The sequence below is a fragment of the Dufourea novaeangliae genome, unplaced genomic scaffold (assembly GCF_001272555.1).
Source record: "Dufourea novaeangliae isolate 0120121106 unplaced genomic scaffold, ASM127255v1 scaffold125, whole genome shotgun sequence".
NCBI classification, from domain to species: Eukaryota; Metazoa; Arthropoda; class Insecta; order Hymenoptera; family Halictidae; genus Dufourea; species Dufourea novaeangliae.
In genome coordinates, this window is record NW_015374020.1 from 4,029,973 (window position 1) to 4,046,924 (window position 16,952).

The 16,952-nt window shown below is 30.8% G+C and overlaps 4 protein-coding genes across 5 annotated transcripts; 2 read left to right on the plus strand and 2 right to left on the minus strand.

Moving 5' to 3' along the window:
- The first annotated feature begins 102 nt into the window (after nucleotides 1-102).
- Nucleotides 103-2,719, plus strand: LOC107188949 (putative uncharacterized protein DDB_G0282133). The gene is made up of 4 exons (XM_015577351.1): nucleotides 103-1,965; nucleotides 2,044-2,276; nucleotides 2,340-2,586; nucleotides 2,651-2,719. The coding sequence occupies exons 1-4, from the start codon at nucleotides 103-105 to the stop codon at nucleotides 2,702-2,704; spliced, it is 2,397 nt and encodes a 798-aa protein (XP_015432837.1). The 3' UTR covers nucleotides 2,705-2,719.
- A 623-nt stretch (nucleotides 2,720-3,342) lies between these two features.
- LOC107188999 (glucose 1,6-bisphosphate synthase) lies at nucleotides 3,343-7,266 on the minus strand. The gene is given in 10 exon segments (XM_015577422.1): nucleotides 3,343-3,479; nucleotides 3,559-3,785; nucleotides 4,476-4,581; nucleotides 4,672-4,895; nucleotides 4,973-5,150; nucleotides 5,216-5,403; nucleotides 5,496-6,215; nucleotides 6,291-6,383; nucleotides 6,586-6,667; nucleotides 6,991-7,266. Coding segments are annotated over 9 exon segments (1,842 nt in total). The 5' UTR covers nucleotides 6,589-6,667; nucleotides 6,991-7,266; the 3' UTR covers nucleotides 3,343-3,376.
- Nucleotides 7,252-9,700, plus strand: LOC107188998 (PCTP-like protein). Of its 2 annotated transcripts, none has more exons than XM_015577420.1 (8): nucleotides 7,252-7,294; nucleotides 8,171-8,335; nucleotides 8,411-8,624; nucleotides 8,712-8,859; nucleotides 8,970-9,122; nucleotides 9,201-9,325; nucleotides 9,402-9,524; nucleotides 9,584-9,700. In XM_015577420.1, the coding sequence occupies exons 3-8, from the start codon at nucleotides 8,469-8,471 to the stop codon at nucleotides 9,668-9,670; spliced, it is 792 nt and encodes a 263-aa protein (XP_015432906.1). In that variant the 5' UTR covers nucleotides 7,252-7,294; nucleotides 8,171-8,335; nucleotides 8,411-8,468; the 3' UTR covers nucleotides 9,671-9,700. The 2 variants fall into 2 exon arrangements, with proteins under 2 accessions (XP_015432906.1, XP_015432907.1); XM_015577421.1 differs by having other exon boundaries at nucleotides 8,457-8,624.
- Nucleotides 9,701-12,549: 2,849 nt separating this feature from the next.
- LOC107188950 (protein HIRA homolog) lies at nucleotides 12,550-16,772 on the minus strand. Its single transcript, XM_015577352.1, has 11 exons — nucleotides 16,712-16,772; nucleotides 16,572-16,634; nucleotides 16,387-16,497; nucleotides 15,698-16,296; nucleotides 15,328-15,609; nucleotides 14,990-15,255; nucleotides 14,369-14,912; nucleotides 13,285-13,474; nucleotides 12,918-13,202; nucleotides 12,751-12,845; nucleotides 12,550-12,672 (listed from the first exon to the last, which is right to left on the minus strand). The coding sequence occupies exons 1-11, from the start codon at nucleotides 16,746-16,748 to the stop codon at nucleotides 12,550-12,552; spliced, it is 2,595 nt and encodes an 864-aa protein (XP_015432838.1). The 5' UTR covers nucleotides 16,749-16,772.
- Nucleotides 16,773-16,952: the final 180 nt, after the last annotated feature.

The window sequence follows — 16,952 nt, forward strand, 5'->3', positions numbered from 1 at the left end:
AGTGGAATAAAAAGATTGGCATCCCCTCTGTTAAGTACACAGTCATTAGTAAGAAATATATGTACGCAAGAATTAGATGAAAATAAATGCAAAGAACAGCTGATGCAGGGAGAAGCTGATTATTTAAATCAACTTAGTCCAATTAGGCATTATAGTCTATCTCCAGATATGTTTGATGATATTAACGATACAATTCCAAGGTATAAAAGGAAGTCTATTAATCACATTGTAGATACTCGTGAAATACAAAAATCTAATGATCTTAATATTGCTAATTCATTTGATCCGGTAACAATTGATATCGATTCCACTGAGATTAAGGACTTTGTTTCATTCGAAAACATTGAAGAGAACGTAAATACCTTATCAAATACACCACAATCTAATAAATCAAAAAAGAAGAGTATAAACCATTTTGATGTTAAAAAAACAAAAAGTAATTTGAGTATATTTATCGAACAATTTCAAATGGAGAATGCTAAGTCAGATTTTGATACAGATTCTGATATTACGATAATACCAATACCATCTAAATTCAAGAGAAATCCATTTAATATCAATAATGACAGTCCTGATCAGTCTTTTAGAGTTAACGAAACTGCAATTGTAAATGGAAAATTAGAAAAGGAAAAAGATGTTTGGGATAAGTTTGATTGCAATGTTACTAATTTCCAATTGGATACGAAATCTACATCTGGAGACAGTGATGATGTTAAGTTAAATTTTGATGCAATGGTTGATTTAACACAATTATTGGAAGATAATAAAGAAAATTGTACAGAAAAATCTGTGAAAAACAATTCAATGAACGGAAATGTAAATAACACAGAAGAAATAGTTCAAAACGATATATCTCTTATAACAAAAGATTTATCAAAGCATAATGCAAATGTTATGAATTTAGACAACACTAGAGCACAATCCGATGAAAATGAAAATAGTAATTCATTAGATATTTCTACAGATGGTGGTGAACTATCTATGTATACAATGTATAAGAAAGGACATAAAAATAATAGTATAATAAAATATCGAAATTTTCTGAAAACATGTGCACTAAACAATTCTGTAAAAAGTACCTCAGAGGATGATAATTATGAAAGCGATGATAACATGGATAAGGAAAATATTACTTTACACTCAGATGTAAATATAGGGTCTGGCAATATAATCATTTCCGAAAAAGAAAAGGAAATAATATCGAACCTTGAGAACTCTGGTCATCAATCAGTTCCACAAAGTCCAACAAATTTTAACAATACAATTGATAATAACAATGAAGATCAAAATGATTTCTCTGTTAATATCACATCTCCAATAAATAGGCAAAGAAGTACTTGTAAACTCAAAAGTACGGATAACCCAAATAAGTTAAGGTATAGTAAGTTAGAAAGTAACATAAACACAGAGGTAGTACGACATAATTTGTCAATGTCATCGCCAACTCGAGAAATTAATGAAACAAATTTAATAGAATCCCCTATTTTAATATATTCTAGCCCAGAAATAGATATTTTAAATGTGGAAACGCGTAAGAATAAAGTGAATAATAATGTTTCAAGTCTGGAAGAATTTAGTAATAACAGTTCCATTTTTGAAAAACATATTTATTTAGCAAATGTTCACATTAACAATTATGATGATGATAAATCAAATAAGAAAATTAATGAATCAACTATAACCAACAATGTTGGAACAACAGAGATAGAAACCATTGAAGAGCAATTACCTACAAAACAGAGGATCAGAAAATTTCAAAGAAAATCCATGTCAGACACAAATTTGGATATTAATGAAAAAAGTACAAAGAATAATGCATCCCATCCTTTTATTAGTCTCAGTCAGTCGTCTCTGTGTAACTGTGGCGATAAACAAATTTCAGAGAAACTAACATCTCCTACAATTATTAGGGATAGTATTACACCTCCTCCTAATTACGATGGCATGGAAACAGATGAACTTCATGTAAGATAGTAAATTACAATTCATAAAGAACCGAAAAATAATAAGGATAAATGTATAAATTTGTCAATTTGATTTTAGGCAGAATTACGTAAATATGGATTAAAATTACAGAAACGAAGTCGGGCTATAAAATTGTTGACATATATTTATAATGAGTTGCATCCTACAGAGATTTCAATCTCTAAGAAAGTAGAACCTGTACCTCCAGTCATAGATAGCGATGACGAGGAACCACCAATGAAAAGAAAAAGTTATGATAAAAGTAATACTAATAGTGATTACCGATATGATTTACCGCTTTCACAAAGTAGGTATGTCAAATCTCTTTATACAAATTTCGTTATGTAATTATAATAATCTTTTTAAATTTTTAGTGCTGAAGAATCATCTGTAGTTATAATCGACAAAGAAACACTATTCGATGAATCTGAACCCTTGACTGCGATAAATGAAGCATTGAATATTAAAAACGTGTTTTTCAAGTTAATAAAAGACCAAAAAGAACTACACAATAAGATTTTAACTTATGAACCATTATGTATTGAGTTTTTACATTCTATGCTGAAACAAGAAGGCTTCAAATGCAACATGAATACTCTGATGGACTTCTTAGACGAACAGGTAATATTTTTACTATTAAATAAAATATACAATATTTAATATACTTATATCCTATCTTTTTCAGTGTATTACGTTTTATTGTCAAGATATGAAATACAAGAGAAATAGGAAGAAGTAGATGGTAATACCAGGAAAATAAATTGTATAATATGTCTGGGATGGGTAATGTATATAACATGATGTGCATGTAAATTATGAAAAGCAATTTATAGCAAATGTGTTATAAGCAAACACGTGCTGTTAATTACTTTAAATAAAATTATATACATTATAGAATTTTTTATTATGTTGATATTTTAACAAACATTGTTGATATACATTGCATATTTTTGTACATTTAAATAAATTAAAAAATATATTAATATTTTTTTAAATAAATTTTCTAATTTACAATAATTTTCCATATGGATTTTAAAATTTACACGTTATAAGTAATCTTTTTGAAAACAATTTTTAGGCGAGCAAGCATTAATAACAATTAAATTATTGTCTTAGAATCTTCAACTTCGAAAAAACCAATTATTAAAAATAAATAAACATTGTACTATTTATATTAATAGATTAGGAGTATGTCATACTTATTAAATTATAAATCACAATCACTTTGGTCAAACTGTGCGTTAATTAATAACATCAGAACCTTTTACTGAAAATTCATTTTTCAAATATGTATTTTCTCGTGGAAAATAATAAAAAAGTATAAAATCGGAATACACCAAATATTTCGCTACTCTACTGAATTATTAATTGGCTTTTGCTATAACATTAAATTATAAATAGTTAATATTACTTAACTAGTACGAGGTATTAGTCCATTTATTTCAGGTTGTAAAAATTCCGTTACGACAGCTGACACCATTTCGTCAAGTGTATTACTCAATACTTTAAGATCTCTGAAAGAGAAAGAAAAATTGTATAAACCAAGTTTTAAGGAAATTATGTATTTGTACTGTTCTCTTTTAAGCAACCTACTTTTCTTCGGGAGATGCACATAATTCACTATAGTACTTTATTTTTGGTTCTGTACCACTAGTTCTCAAAGTGATAACTAAACCATTCTTAAAACTAAATGTTATCATTTGACTGGATTTTGAAACTGGTAGAATAGCCTTATTTTCCGGTTTCATGTTATCGTATCCAGTTGTCAAATCACGAACACTCGTTATGGAATATTTTCTGTTAAGGATACCTGTTGGGTACTGAAAACAAATATTAAGTTGTTATAATAACGAAGTCGAAATTCTTCTGATCTTCTGGACATAAGCTTACAATATGTGTGTGTCTGGAGTTTCGTCAACAAATGGTGTAAGATAATAAAGTGATTGTACAATTGGTATAGTTAAAATAGCAAAAAATACTAATGGTAAAAGTGTTAATGACACAAATAAAACATTCGCAAACATTTTCAAAACAAAAAATATGTTTTACTGAACTCAAAAATGTGTAGTGAAAGAATGCTTTTTATACACACAGGATAAACTTTTAAATTTAAAAGATCATTCATTACTACATATAGAGCACTATATTAGGTATTGTATGTTTTTGTAACATTGTGAACAAATGGTACACATTAATATTGTTTGCACAAACGAAGAGCCGTGTCTTTGCATTTACTAGTCATTTCATGCTTTCACATACACTGCAGTGTGTGTATGACAGTTGACCTTGTAAACTTGTAATAGTAGTTTGCAATGTATGTATTACTCTTTCTTATAGCACAAGAATGATTAAGCATTCTTTATCTGTTTGATACTGCATTTATAGCCTCTAAAGCAAGCTTTATTAATTTTATCCATACTTTATTAGGTGATATGAAAATAATTATGATATCTTGCTGAATTTACATATATGTATACATGCATCACATTATATGCATATATATTTCTTACCGTATTTGGCTCACCAGCATAATTTCGCAGTCTCTCAAATATTTTCTTAATTATGTCTGGTTCATGACAAATCCAATAGGAATTCTTAGAAATATGATAGCCATATCTAGATTAAATATACATATTTTCTTAATTGAGAATCAAAATTCTACTAAATTTGATAAATATCTGAAGTGTCAACTACACTGTAACTTACTGAGCATATATCTCATTCAATTTTTCATTAAGTGTAAAACCTATTGTCTCAAGATAAGCTGATAACTCTGCAACCTGCATTCCCGCATTTATACCGTCTTTATCGAGTACCGTACAACCACACATGAAACCAATTGCTTCTTCATATGCAAATATTACTTCTTTGCCTGTTTTCTTCAGTTCTACAGTTCTGTTACCCATCCATTTGAAACCTGTTAATGTTTCCTTTTGAAGCATAGAAAAGTTAAAAATAATAAGCGCAAAATAGAAACACAATTGTATGTTACTTAAAATATGCACACCTCAAAGTTAAATCCCTCTTGTTTAGCCATCGACGCTAAAATTTTACTCGATACCGTTGAAGCTAACATATACACGTTTGAGAAATCTGTGTCAGGATGCTGCACTTGATACTTGTGCATCATCCACCATCCCAATAGTGCTCCTAATTCATTTCCCGTGAAGATATACCATTCTCCGCTATAATAAAAATATTGAAGTACACCAAATTCAATATTTGTCAACATAAGATTTGAAATACACACTTTTCCATTTTTGTAGCACAAGCTAATCTATCTGCATCAGGATCATTAGCAATTATTATAGAGGAAGAATTTTCATTTGCTACTTTTATACTAAGGTCAAGTGCACTCTTCCCTTCTTCAGGGTTTGGAAATTTCACAGTTGGAAATTCTGGGTCAGGTAGTTTTTGTTCCTCGACTATTATGAATGGCTGAAATAAATACAAGAGAAACTTGTTTTTATTAACTTCACTGAATTATGCTGAGATGACATTACTTTATACATTGATAGAATTAAAAATACCTTTAAATTTGCAGCATTAAAGGCTGCAGTCATATATTCATATCCAACTCCATGCATGGGTGTATATGTAAACTTTAATATTGTGTTTCTATTCAATTCAGGATACAATACAGTTTGTTTAAGAGCATGAAAATATGATTGCATGATATCATTCCATGGATCTTTGTATAAAGGACTGTCATATACTTTTATGATATCCCAAGAAGACTCAATGGGCTCAAGATTTTCGAGTATGTATTTTTGAATTTTTTTATCATGTGGTGAAATTATTTGTGCACCATTTTCCCAATAAACTTTATAACCATTGTCAATCTTAGGATTGTGGGAAGCTGTAACCATTATATTTTGCCACAAAAATTGCAGCAGTCAATTCTGCAAACCTACAGCAATGTGGAAAATTAATATAAAATAGATGATACGAGTTATATAGATGCTTGAAATAATATTATAACTCTTTATTAACCTTTTACTACAATGTCGTCCATCATATCCTACTATCACTCCTTTTTCGAATGCATTAGACACTGTATCTAATAAGTACTTTGATAAACCTTGACCAGTTTGAACTATAACTAAATCATTCATCTGACTATATCCTGGACCCATACAGCCTCTTAGGCCAGCTGTGCCAAATTCAAGTCTCTTCAAGAATAAGTCTGATAAAACTTTGGCATTGTTGTTCTGAATAAGTTTCTCAATCTCGTGCTTAGCATTTTGATCCTGAAAAAATAAGCATTATAATCATTAACATATGTACTTAGAATATAAAATAAGATCAATTGTTAATAACAGAACCTTATTCCATTTTAACCATTCATCGATTTTAATGTCCAGCTCAGTATCACCAGTCCTGACAAAGATTTCTGTAGCCATACTGACCATATTTTTCTACAAAAAAAAAACAATCTAAGAGATTTCATTTCTTTGCAAATATTCGTAGTAACAATGCTTTAATATGGATAACTAATCATGTACAGTAGAATAAATATTATTCTGGTTATCTAGTCCAGTTTGACTTATTTTTTCAATTAATCAATTATAATAAGAAACTTAATAGTCTACTTTCAATAATACAAACTGATACACACACCATGCAGTAATAGAGGTATTTAAAATGATCAGTAGCAATCAAGCGATCAGCAACAATCAGCTTTATTTCTGTTTATTTCTCACTGTAAACATAATAAGTTGAAACAAAGAAAAATTGGAGACAATGATTTTTTGTTAAGTATATATTCAATGATATTATAATACAATTTATTCTATAATATTAACAAAGAAACGTATATACATATGATATTTGAAGTATAAAAACATCTATATATTTACATAGGTACTTACATATATAAATATATAAAATATAATCTGGGACAATATGAAAATCGAAGTAATTTATATATGTAAGTACTTACGAATCCAATGTAATATTCTGGGAAGAAAACGGAAAAAAATACTATACAATATCAAATAAAAATACTATCAGAATGTTACTTACAAAAAATAATCTCAATGGTAGTTATAGAAAAGATGAAATTTATAGATATTCGCTAACCTATTACCGCTGCACCGTGCCGGTGACGCAGTCGGTTGGACCGGTTGGACCTTTTTCACTGATAGTTGCTGATAGTTGACGTTGACGGTGGTCGACGGTTGGTCGACGGTGAGATTCGATTTCTGTAAATGTCATGAAATGAACAAGTTCAACTGTATTTGGAAGTTGAATACGTGATACAAATTGTCTTCATCCCGCAGAGGTCAACTTTTGCGGCAAAAAGGACGATCATTTCAATACGAGGAAGGTATACATTTTGTATGGGGAAAATTCACCTTCAGATTATTTTGTTTTTATCTTTAAAAAATCATATGTAACTGTGTTTGTGAGGGCTGTTTAAATTATTCTCAATTTTATTAATAGTATAATAACAAACGTTTTTGGGAAAAACTCCTTTAAACGGCGAAGAATTGTCATTTTTTAAAATTCATGTTTTCCTAAAGGTTAAACTTTGATTTGTCTGATTAATCTGAATACTACATAAGTAAGTCATGTTTCTGTGATTGTTTAGCAAAATATAAGACATTTTTAAACGTTGATATATTGAAATGTTCAAAATGTTGAAGTAGAAAGAGTTGAATATTCCCTATTGACAATTGTACATATTTGTACTCTGTGAATACAATATGGTATGCTCCTAGATTTTTTAAGGGGTATATATTAGATCCTATTTGTTTGTATGATACAGGGCTACATATAGCAAACCATCTTATGTGAAAAAGATATTTGTAACTAACAAGAATTGTATTGTTACCTGGAAAACTACACATTTTAATTAGCTTTTGTAATGTTAGAGTTGCTTCCTATGTTCCAATAAACATTGTTTATAAGACCCTAAGTAAGGTCCAATACAGTTCAATACAGTTCACATCTTGTATTTCTCTTAATTCTTTCATTCCATTATTTGAAGAAACATGTGTAGATTAGTTTTTAGTTTGTATATATAAACTATTAACTATAGTAACAACTGAAGTAGAAAATGTAGTCCTTTTAATTCTATATTTTTGTTGTATGGGTATCCTTGTCCCCTATTGTAAATTTGAGTGTTTGACTTGTCTTTAATTATACTTGAAACATTAAATTGTTTAGGTCACATTGATAATCAACTCAATATTTTTTCCAGAATGAAAAAAGTTCATGGATTATATGTTTAGTTATCTTTTGAAGAGCAGAACAATGTATAAGACTGGCCAATGGTTACTTCGGCATAAGTATAAGGCCTATTGTATAGTAGAATCAAATATGTGTAGATTTCTTATCAATATGCTGTGAATTTTGAAAGCATCTGGTAATTTAACAATTTGCTTTCATTACTTATTATTATTATGTATACAATAATTTATTATTATTCTTATTTATTTAGAAACTGTGCATTTGAGACTTGATTATGTTAATCGTTTTGTAAACAGTATTCTTATAAAATGGACATTGGAATCGTTAAAATTGCCGAGGATAAGGATTTTGAAAAATTGAAACAACTATATGACGATAATAATGACTGGAGATTGGATTACAATAAACCTGATTTGTCAGTTTGGACAAAATCTGTACCGGGAATAAGTTTTAGAATGGTGAAAGTATGTACATTTTCAGTCATCATTGAATTTTATATTTTATTCGTGTATCTATTTATTTGTGACATTAATGATTAAATTGGTTTGCAGATTAGAACACGTTTTGCTGATGTTTTACCAGAGACATTGTATGATGTATTGCATGATCCTGAATACAGAAAAGTCTGGGATACCCACATGATCGAATCAAGAGACATAGGCTTTTTTAATCCAAATAATGATATTGGTTATTACTCTAGTAAGTATTTAGTATTAGACTTACAGTTTGCTTCCATTCAATATCTTTATTATAAGTGTAATGTAAATATCTATATTTATTTAACTGAAACCATTGTATGTTCTACTTAGTGGCTTGTCCATCTCCATTGAAAAACAGGGATTTTGTACTACAGAGATCCTGGCTTGACACTGGTATGGAACAGTTAATTCTAAATCATTCAGTTTTTCACAAAGATTATCCGCCAAGAAAACAATTTGTGAGGGCAACATCTTACCTTACAGGTAGGACTTGTAATCATAAAAAAATTTAAATCTCTGAATTGGTTCACATTTCTGTATTATCAAAGTCCTTAATTTAAGGATACATTGTGAGACCATCGCGAAATGGCGATGGTTCTGAATTGGGATACGTGTCTCACACTGATCCACATGGAAAATTACCAGTTTGGCTGGTCAATAAAGTTACACAAATATTTGCCCCAAAAGTATGTTCTGTTCTATCATTCGCGAATAAGTATTTCATTCAGATGGCGAACACTTCAATGTCCGTTTTTTTTTTAGATGGTTAAAAAGTTGCACAAAGCCTCCGTGGCTTATCCTAATTGGAAGTTATTAAATAATCCGAATTGTAAACCATGGCATTTCCCTGAACAGATTTCTGCACCACGAATACGGACTGAAGATGTAAGTGCACTATATTCATAATCGAATGTTATGTTCCTATAACTACTAAAATGTTTTAGTGTGTGAAGTCGGCAGAAGAAAGGAATTCAAAAAATCATTACGTCGATGAGTCAGAATTAAAGGAGTCCATAATGGATAGTGATTAAGTTTTTTTTTTTCGATAAGGAGATGCACTCTCACACGGTCATAATTAGAAAATGATAGTTTCAGTCGGTTAAATGCAGTATTATAGAAGTTCAACGTAACAAAAAGTCTTTAAAGGATTCGATTTGTATGTGTGTATGTTTGTGTACACACACATATACGTAACTATTTAAATTTCATGAATTATACTAGTGGTAACAATATCAGGTTTATTGCAATAGCAAAGCTTATGGCAATGGATATCAGTGTAAGTAATATTGTGGCCTGCATTGCATTATATACTAGTTATAGCTTATTATCAAATTGAAAAAATATATGCGTTGCTCAGAACGCATATAAATTTATGTGCTACGATGTTGAATATATAACGCACAATGTGTAGATTGTAATTGCGAATTTGAGTTTAGATGGATCTATTTGAGTAAGTGTATGAAAACGATTACTAAAGGTACAAAACTTACGTGTCATTTAGATTGAGCATTTGTTAAAACTACTGTATTATACCATGCTGCATAGACACTTATCGTAACATTGTGGTATTAAAAAATGTGATTTTTGTACTATCAGGGAAATTTCAGATAAATACAAAAATAGTAATTGAATACGGATAGCATTTTTTTGAGAATTTTTGAAAAAGTAGTATTTCTTGATAATGTTGAATTTGGAAAGATCGAAATGTGTAACATACAATTAAAGGTCAGTTTAATTCAGACAAATACTATTTAGCTGCTTTATATTCAACAGTAGCAAATTCTTGCTCTAGTAAATATTTAACATGTTATCTAATTATTCGCAGTATATCATGTTTATTCAGACAATAGTTATATCTAAAGAAAGTAATCAATTGAAATGAACTTAGTTTTGCAACAGTAGTTCCTGTATTTAGAGTTTTTTACATTTTTTAGAAGAGAAACAGAAATATCATTATGTATTCTGCCTACATTAAACAGTTACATATCCCTTTTACACAAGTTTTACTAGACCTCTTCTATTTTATTACAAAATACAATTTTATAGTTTTCTGCACTCGATATAATTTTTCTAAATACTTATGTGGCATGTATATGTATATATAAAAATATTTATTACTTCATTCCAAATAAAAATTTTTGTAAATTATACGACAAACATTTAAAGAAAGTACAATTATAGTGTTGTGTAGGTATAAGAACGAGATGTTCACTTTTTTGAGAAAATGAATACATTTTTCAAGCGAATATTTACATTAGTGCACTATATAATGGTTCAATGCACTCGTGTTAGCATTTGATCTTTTATTTATAATCAATTAGTCAAATATTTTATGTAGATCTATAATTGTGTTCAAATGTAATGTTGATTACGTATAGATAATTTACATACGTGAAAATGGTATTCTCTTTTATTTTGCTTCATAAAAATAAATTCTTACTATCTAAATTACAATGTCAATTGAAAGACAAACAATTTTAACTCTTTGCACTCGACTGTCCCCTCTGAAGGGACAAAATGTATGGAAAATTAGAAATTCCGAGTGCAATGGGTTAAATGTCCCTACATGCTCTTACATTTGTAATTAGAAGTCTTGTAATAGATGAAGATATAGAGCAGAATGGGCATTCAATCAAAATTACGTGTATTGCTAACAACATGTTAAACCATTTTCGAGTTAATAAGGTGTTCTTTTAAATTTTTTATTATATATTAATTAAATATATTCTGCCAAACACATAGTAACTTATATTTATATTTGTACTTTTAAATTATTTATAATGTACTTATGATTCTATATTATCATGCATTGCATTCTGACAGATATGTCTGCAGTTTTTTCAATTTCTGTAAAAATTATTCTTTACTGGTAACTGCTTTATTTGATGTATTTCATACACGTTACAAGTAATATTTGTAATATAAGTAACTTATTTTTAATATTATGTTAAATAATAAATACATAGATTCCATGCTTCATCATATAATGTATATTGCCCAAGTTCCATGCTTTTATCATACAATGAATTATATGAAATAGATCCAACTGATTGTGTATTGTACTAATTAACTCTTAAGAGAAACATGTATTTGTGATCGTAAAGTTGTAATTACGAGCTTAAATGATATTTCTTTTATCACAGTGTATTTTCGAAAACTGTACGTATTATATTTATACACGTTTCTTTCTGGTTATCGATGAATATAATCGTGACACAAGTTTTGGAAATACTTTCATATTGATGCTGACGTTTTTTGCAGTGTATTGTACCTTATTGGCCATTGTGATAATACCACACTTAATGATGTTGCACTGCAAATATTATGAATTCAATTTGTTCATGAATTATTGTATGAAAGTAATATAAAATTGTTAAAATTTTTAATCAATTACACTGTTCTTTATTCCCTCTTGTAATGCTCCATTTTATTTGTAAGTAGTGTTTTGTTGCTTACAATGACTTAGTTTGTGAAAATATGTATAGATGTTTAGAAACTCAGAACTGGATGTAATATCCAAAACTATAAAACTTCAGTAAAGTGATTTGGTATAAAATTTTATTTTTATTACATATTTACTTTACTTATCACATAAATGATATAAAAAACTGTACAATTTTATTTCTTCACAGATTTGTTTTTAAAAATATACAAAAAAAAAACAAAATGATTCTAAAACGATGTTAGAATATGTTAGGCTTTTTCTGAGACTAAAAATAAAGGAAAGAATGTTACTCTTCTTAACAAAAGAGTTATATTTTATCCAAACAATTCAACTTCTCGCAACAATTGTTAATTTGTAATATACAATGTACCTAAAAATTTGTAACGTCATTTTAGAATCACTATGCACAATTACAAACCAAGTTCCATATTGTTTGTCAGATCTATGCTTTCATTGACACTCTTTTTAAATAGTTTGATTTTTAATTGCAGTTAACTGTTCTGTATATTCAAGATACAATCTTTGCCAACGGAGGTGTCCACCAACAACAGCCAATACATCTTCCAAAAGTTTATGTTTTTTAATTCCCTGTACAAATTCAATAATGTATCAATGTTGTTCAATCTCAAATATACAAACAAAAATAAGTAACGTTTAAAATAATACCAATATCAGAGGATCCCATATACTTTTAGAAGCTGACGTGTGACTTGGGCCCAAAAGATCATCCAAGATTAATCTCAAACGTTTTTCTAGTCCATCTAAAAAGAAATACTTGTTTATAGATTATGATTAATAAATATGAAATTAATGGATAAAGTATGCATATTTACCTTGTGTCAATAAAAACGATACTAAAGCTACGAGCCAATGTACATATTCCTGGGCACTTCCCAGAGCTTTAGAAGCAAGCATCTGTTGTTCCAAGTAAGATACTACACTGGGAGCGCTATGTGGTAATCTCGGATTGGGCAATGTATTTCCAGCCGTTCTGAGTAGTCCTTCTTGCAAAGAAGAAAGTGGTCCTCTAGGAGCTCTACTTCCAGATGTGCTCGATGCACTGAATGACGCCCAGCGCCATATGGGGTCTTGACTGTCTCCAATTAATAACCATGTACCTGAATGTGTTATATTCCTGTATGTGTTTTCTAAAACAATGTATCTCATCACTGGAGTCATAATTAACCACATCTTACGTACCCATTTCCTTATGATATATATATGCTCTCGCATTGGTAAAAGCCAAATGAGGCATTCCATTGTACAAAGTGCAAGACAATAAAGAGGTTCCTGGTGCTGCTAGATGCGCAGCAGAAGTAGAAACTATCATTCTACAGGAGTATCCTATTTCCCATACGCGTACAGCTCCGCAAGTTGAAATGACCATTACCTGAAAATATTAATATTTAACATATCATGGGGTTTTTGAACATATAGGACACACTTTAATAGGAGTTGAAGAACAGGAAAACAATGTAAAAAGTTCCATACAAACGTGTGTCCCATTCGTGGCTTGCTTTCGAATTATAGACATTTTTTACTATATTTTTAAGCTAGACAAATTGAGTTGATATACTAACTAGAATAAAATTGTTTATCCAAGCCTTTGTTTCTGAGATAATAGAAATGGAAAAGCTGCTAGATACGTGAGCAATTAAATAGAACTTCGCTAACGCGTCTGTTCATTACATTCAACTTTTATTTATTGTCTGCACTAATATCTACGTGTTAGATGAATTTCTAAACTTGATCTTGAAAACTAACCTCAGATGAAACAACTTTATTCTATACTTTTGATTTACTTTTGCATAAAGAATCATCTCCTGCCCGTTTCTCCCATTCTTTAGGATGTGCTCTGTATATGGCATTTTGGACACCAATAACAATAAGCAACTGCATATTACTAGCACATGTTTATATGAACCTTTTTCATTGTTGCTGTGTCTCCTAACCACCGTTAACTCCTTGCCCTATGATTTTCTTGATGTCTGCAGTCTCCAGAATAACTTCATCGTCAATAGTTCCCCAGAAACAAAAGGAATTCTTGTACTTATCACAATTGTACATTTACTTTATAAGTCAAATATTAATATCATCAAACTAGTATTTCACTTTGACTAAAAAAAACGAATAATATTTATGTTTGTTCAATCCATTTTGACATCGTCACCACGAGTCTGACACGATGTTATAAGGCATGGAGTTAAAGTGGCATGAAATACCTTATATAATAATTACTTTTATCATTTACTTAAAATAAGAGGTTTCGGAACAATATTATTACCGCATTTCCAACAGCATGGACTTTTGCAAGTGGGGCAGGTGGTGCTAAAGGAGGTGCTGGTCGGCATCCCTTGGCGGGATGAAACGTGTGAAGGCTTCCATCTTCCAAACCAATCGCTATAACCGCCGGTGACGCTGCTAGGGCTACAGCGCTATACCCTAAATACAGGTCCCAAGTTGGTTCAGAGTCCGTACCCTTGAACACTTGTAAATGAGCTAAACCTTGGCTGTTGGTCACGGTCACTGCGTAGTGGCCAGCTTGTTGGGATAATGAACTGGATGGTTTTAATGGAGGTAGCAAAATTTGATTTGTATTCCTTTCAGATGTAATTTTTAGTTTCTTCGTAAGCGAAGCGTGATGTAGTTTTGGTGTAGCGTGTTCGCGTCGTTTCAATACGATCGTAGATATTGGACTGTTCGTATTCGTCGAGTTCACTGCAGTTGTGACATTAGGCGCTACAACATCGTTTCGCTTTTCTATAACAATTGAACTCTTCACTTGACTTGTAAAAGTTGGTGTTCCCAATCTAGCGCTTGACGAGTCCCTAATAAATGAAAGATAATTAATACTAGGGATATTTGGAGATTATTATAACATTGAAAATAACGTGCTTAGGCTTACATTGTATCCGATGGTGGCGGTATAAACATTGGTGTTATCCGCCTTTTGCCGTCCGATGTTCTTGTTTCAATTTGTTTATTAATGGGACCTTTAGCAGGAGTTGTGGGTGTAGTAGGAGGTGGTTGCATTGAATTTGTACTTGTTGATGTTTGAGTTGTTTGAGTTGGTGGTGCTGTTGTTTTTAAGTTCAGAAGTTCTGGAGCTTCCATTACTGTGCAACCGCCCTGAACTAAGGGTTTACCGTACAAACGTTCATGTAGACTGCTCTATAATAAAATAGAACGAATATAAATCATTAACATATTGTGCAGTAAATAGTTTACAAGTTAAATACTTACTTGTTCAGCCGGGTCTAGTGGTTGGCCTAATTCTTGTTGTGTAAACTCAATCAGTACAACAGACCCATCCCATGAACAAGCTGCCAGTCGTAAACCACATGGTGACCAACTGGCATCTAACACAGAATGTGTAAACAATTCATGTATCACTACCAAAGGCCTTTTTAATGATGTTAACCATACAGAGAGAGAACGGTCGCGAGATCCTATAGCAACACAGCAATACTGTTGTGGTTTAGAAGAACCAGGTTGTTTCTTTTGTAATATATTTCCATTAAACCTCTGGAATAAGAAAAGAACTGTAAATAATTTGGTATAGGATGAACTATTTCATACATTACACTATTTCATATTCATGTTTATTACAAACCACACATGTAACAGCTTTTCTATGTCCAACAAAATCTTTGTCTTGGGTCCAGCCATCCCTTTCAATTATTTGCGCGGTCGGACCCCCACCATTCATGGCATGAGCTGATACTAAATATTGACCATCTGGACTCCAAGAAAGTCTTAAAACATGAGTAGTTCCACCACATTCATCAAATGGTTCTGATATCACTGTTGCTTCTGTCCAATCTGTAGTACGCCATACACGTAACGTTTTGTCGTCAGATTGAGAAGCTAAGTATTTTCCCACAGGGTCCCATGTAATTCCTTTCACAAACCCTGTATGACCTTTTAATACAGCAACAATAGCTGGAAATTTTGAGGCATCCCACACAATTACACTATTGTCTACTGATGCAGAAGCTAACCATGGACTATGCGGTGCCCAAGCAAGATCAAGTACATCAGCCTCGTGTGAACGTAAAGTAGCTATGCAACGCCATGTTTCAACACTGGACTTTCCACCAAAAATGGAACTACCACCAGACCCACCAGATAATCTCCAAATCATAATGAGTTTATCTACACCACCTGATGCTAATAATCCATTATTACTCCATCTGACACAATTGACACATGCTATAAAAATAATAAATTTGTAATAGTATACATCACATATTTCAATAAAATAGGCATCACTTAAGCAATATTGTATGAAGTTGTTCATACCAAGATGATTATCTAATTGACACAACATTTTTGGGATATTTTCATCCAATTCTGCAATTTCATTAACTACCGGTTCCATATTCCATATGACAACCCTTCCAGAATCACCACCTAAAACGAGAAGGTTAAAATGTATATGTAAAATGAGGTCCAGATGAAAGATAAATAATAAATGTTATCAATACCTTGACCACCAGTGGCAAATCTCTTCCCATCTGGGTGTATATCCACAGAAAATATCGAGTAGCCTGAAGAATAATTAAAATTTTATAATCGCTTTATACAATTATGAAAACTGAAATACATTTAAATTAAATGCACAAACCATCGTGTGTAACCCAATTTGGCTTTACTAGCTTCATATTACTTTATATAGTAAAACTTCGTCAAATCGATAGTTTTTTTTACAAATTTTAATCTATTGTTCATTTTAAGTACACCAATGTTTAACAAGAATCTTCATTCCTCGTAAATATAACACTCACTAAATAGTATAACCTCAAATCATGATACAAACATGATTCCACTACCGGCAACAACCGGCAATATGGTTAATAACCCTGGTT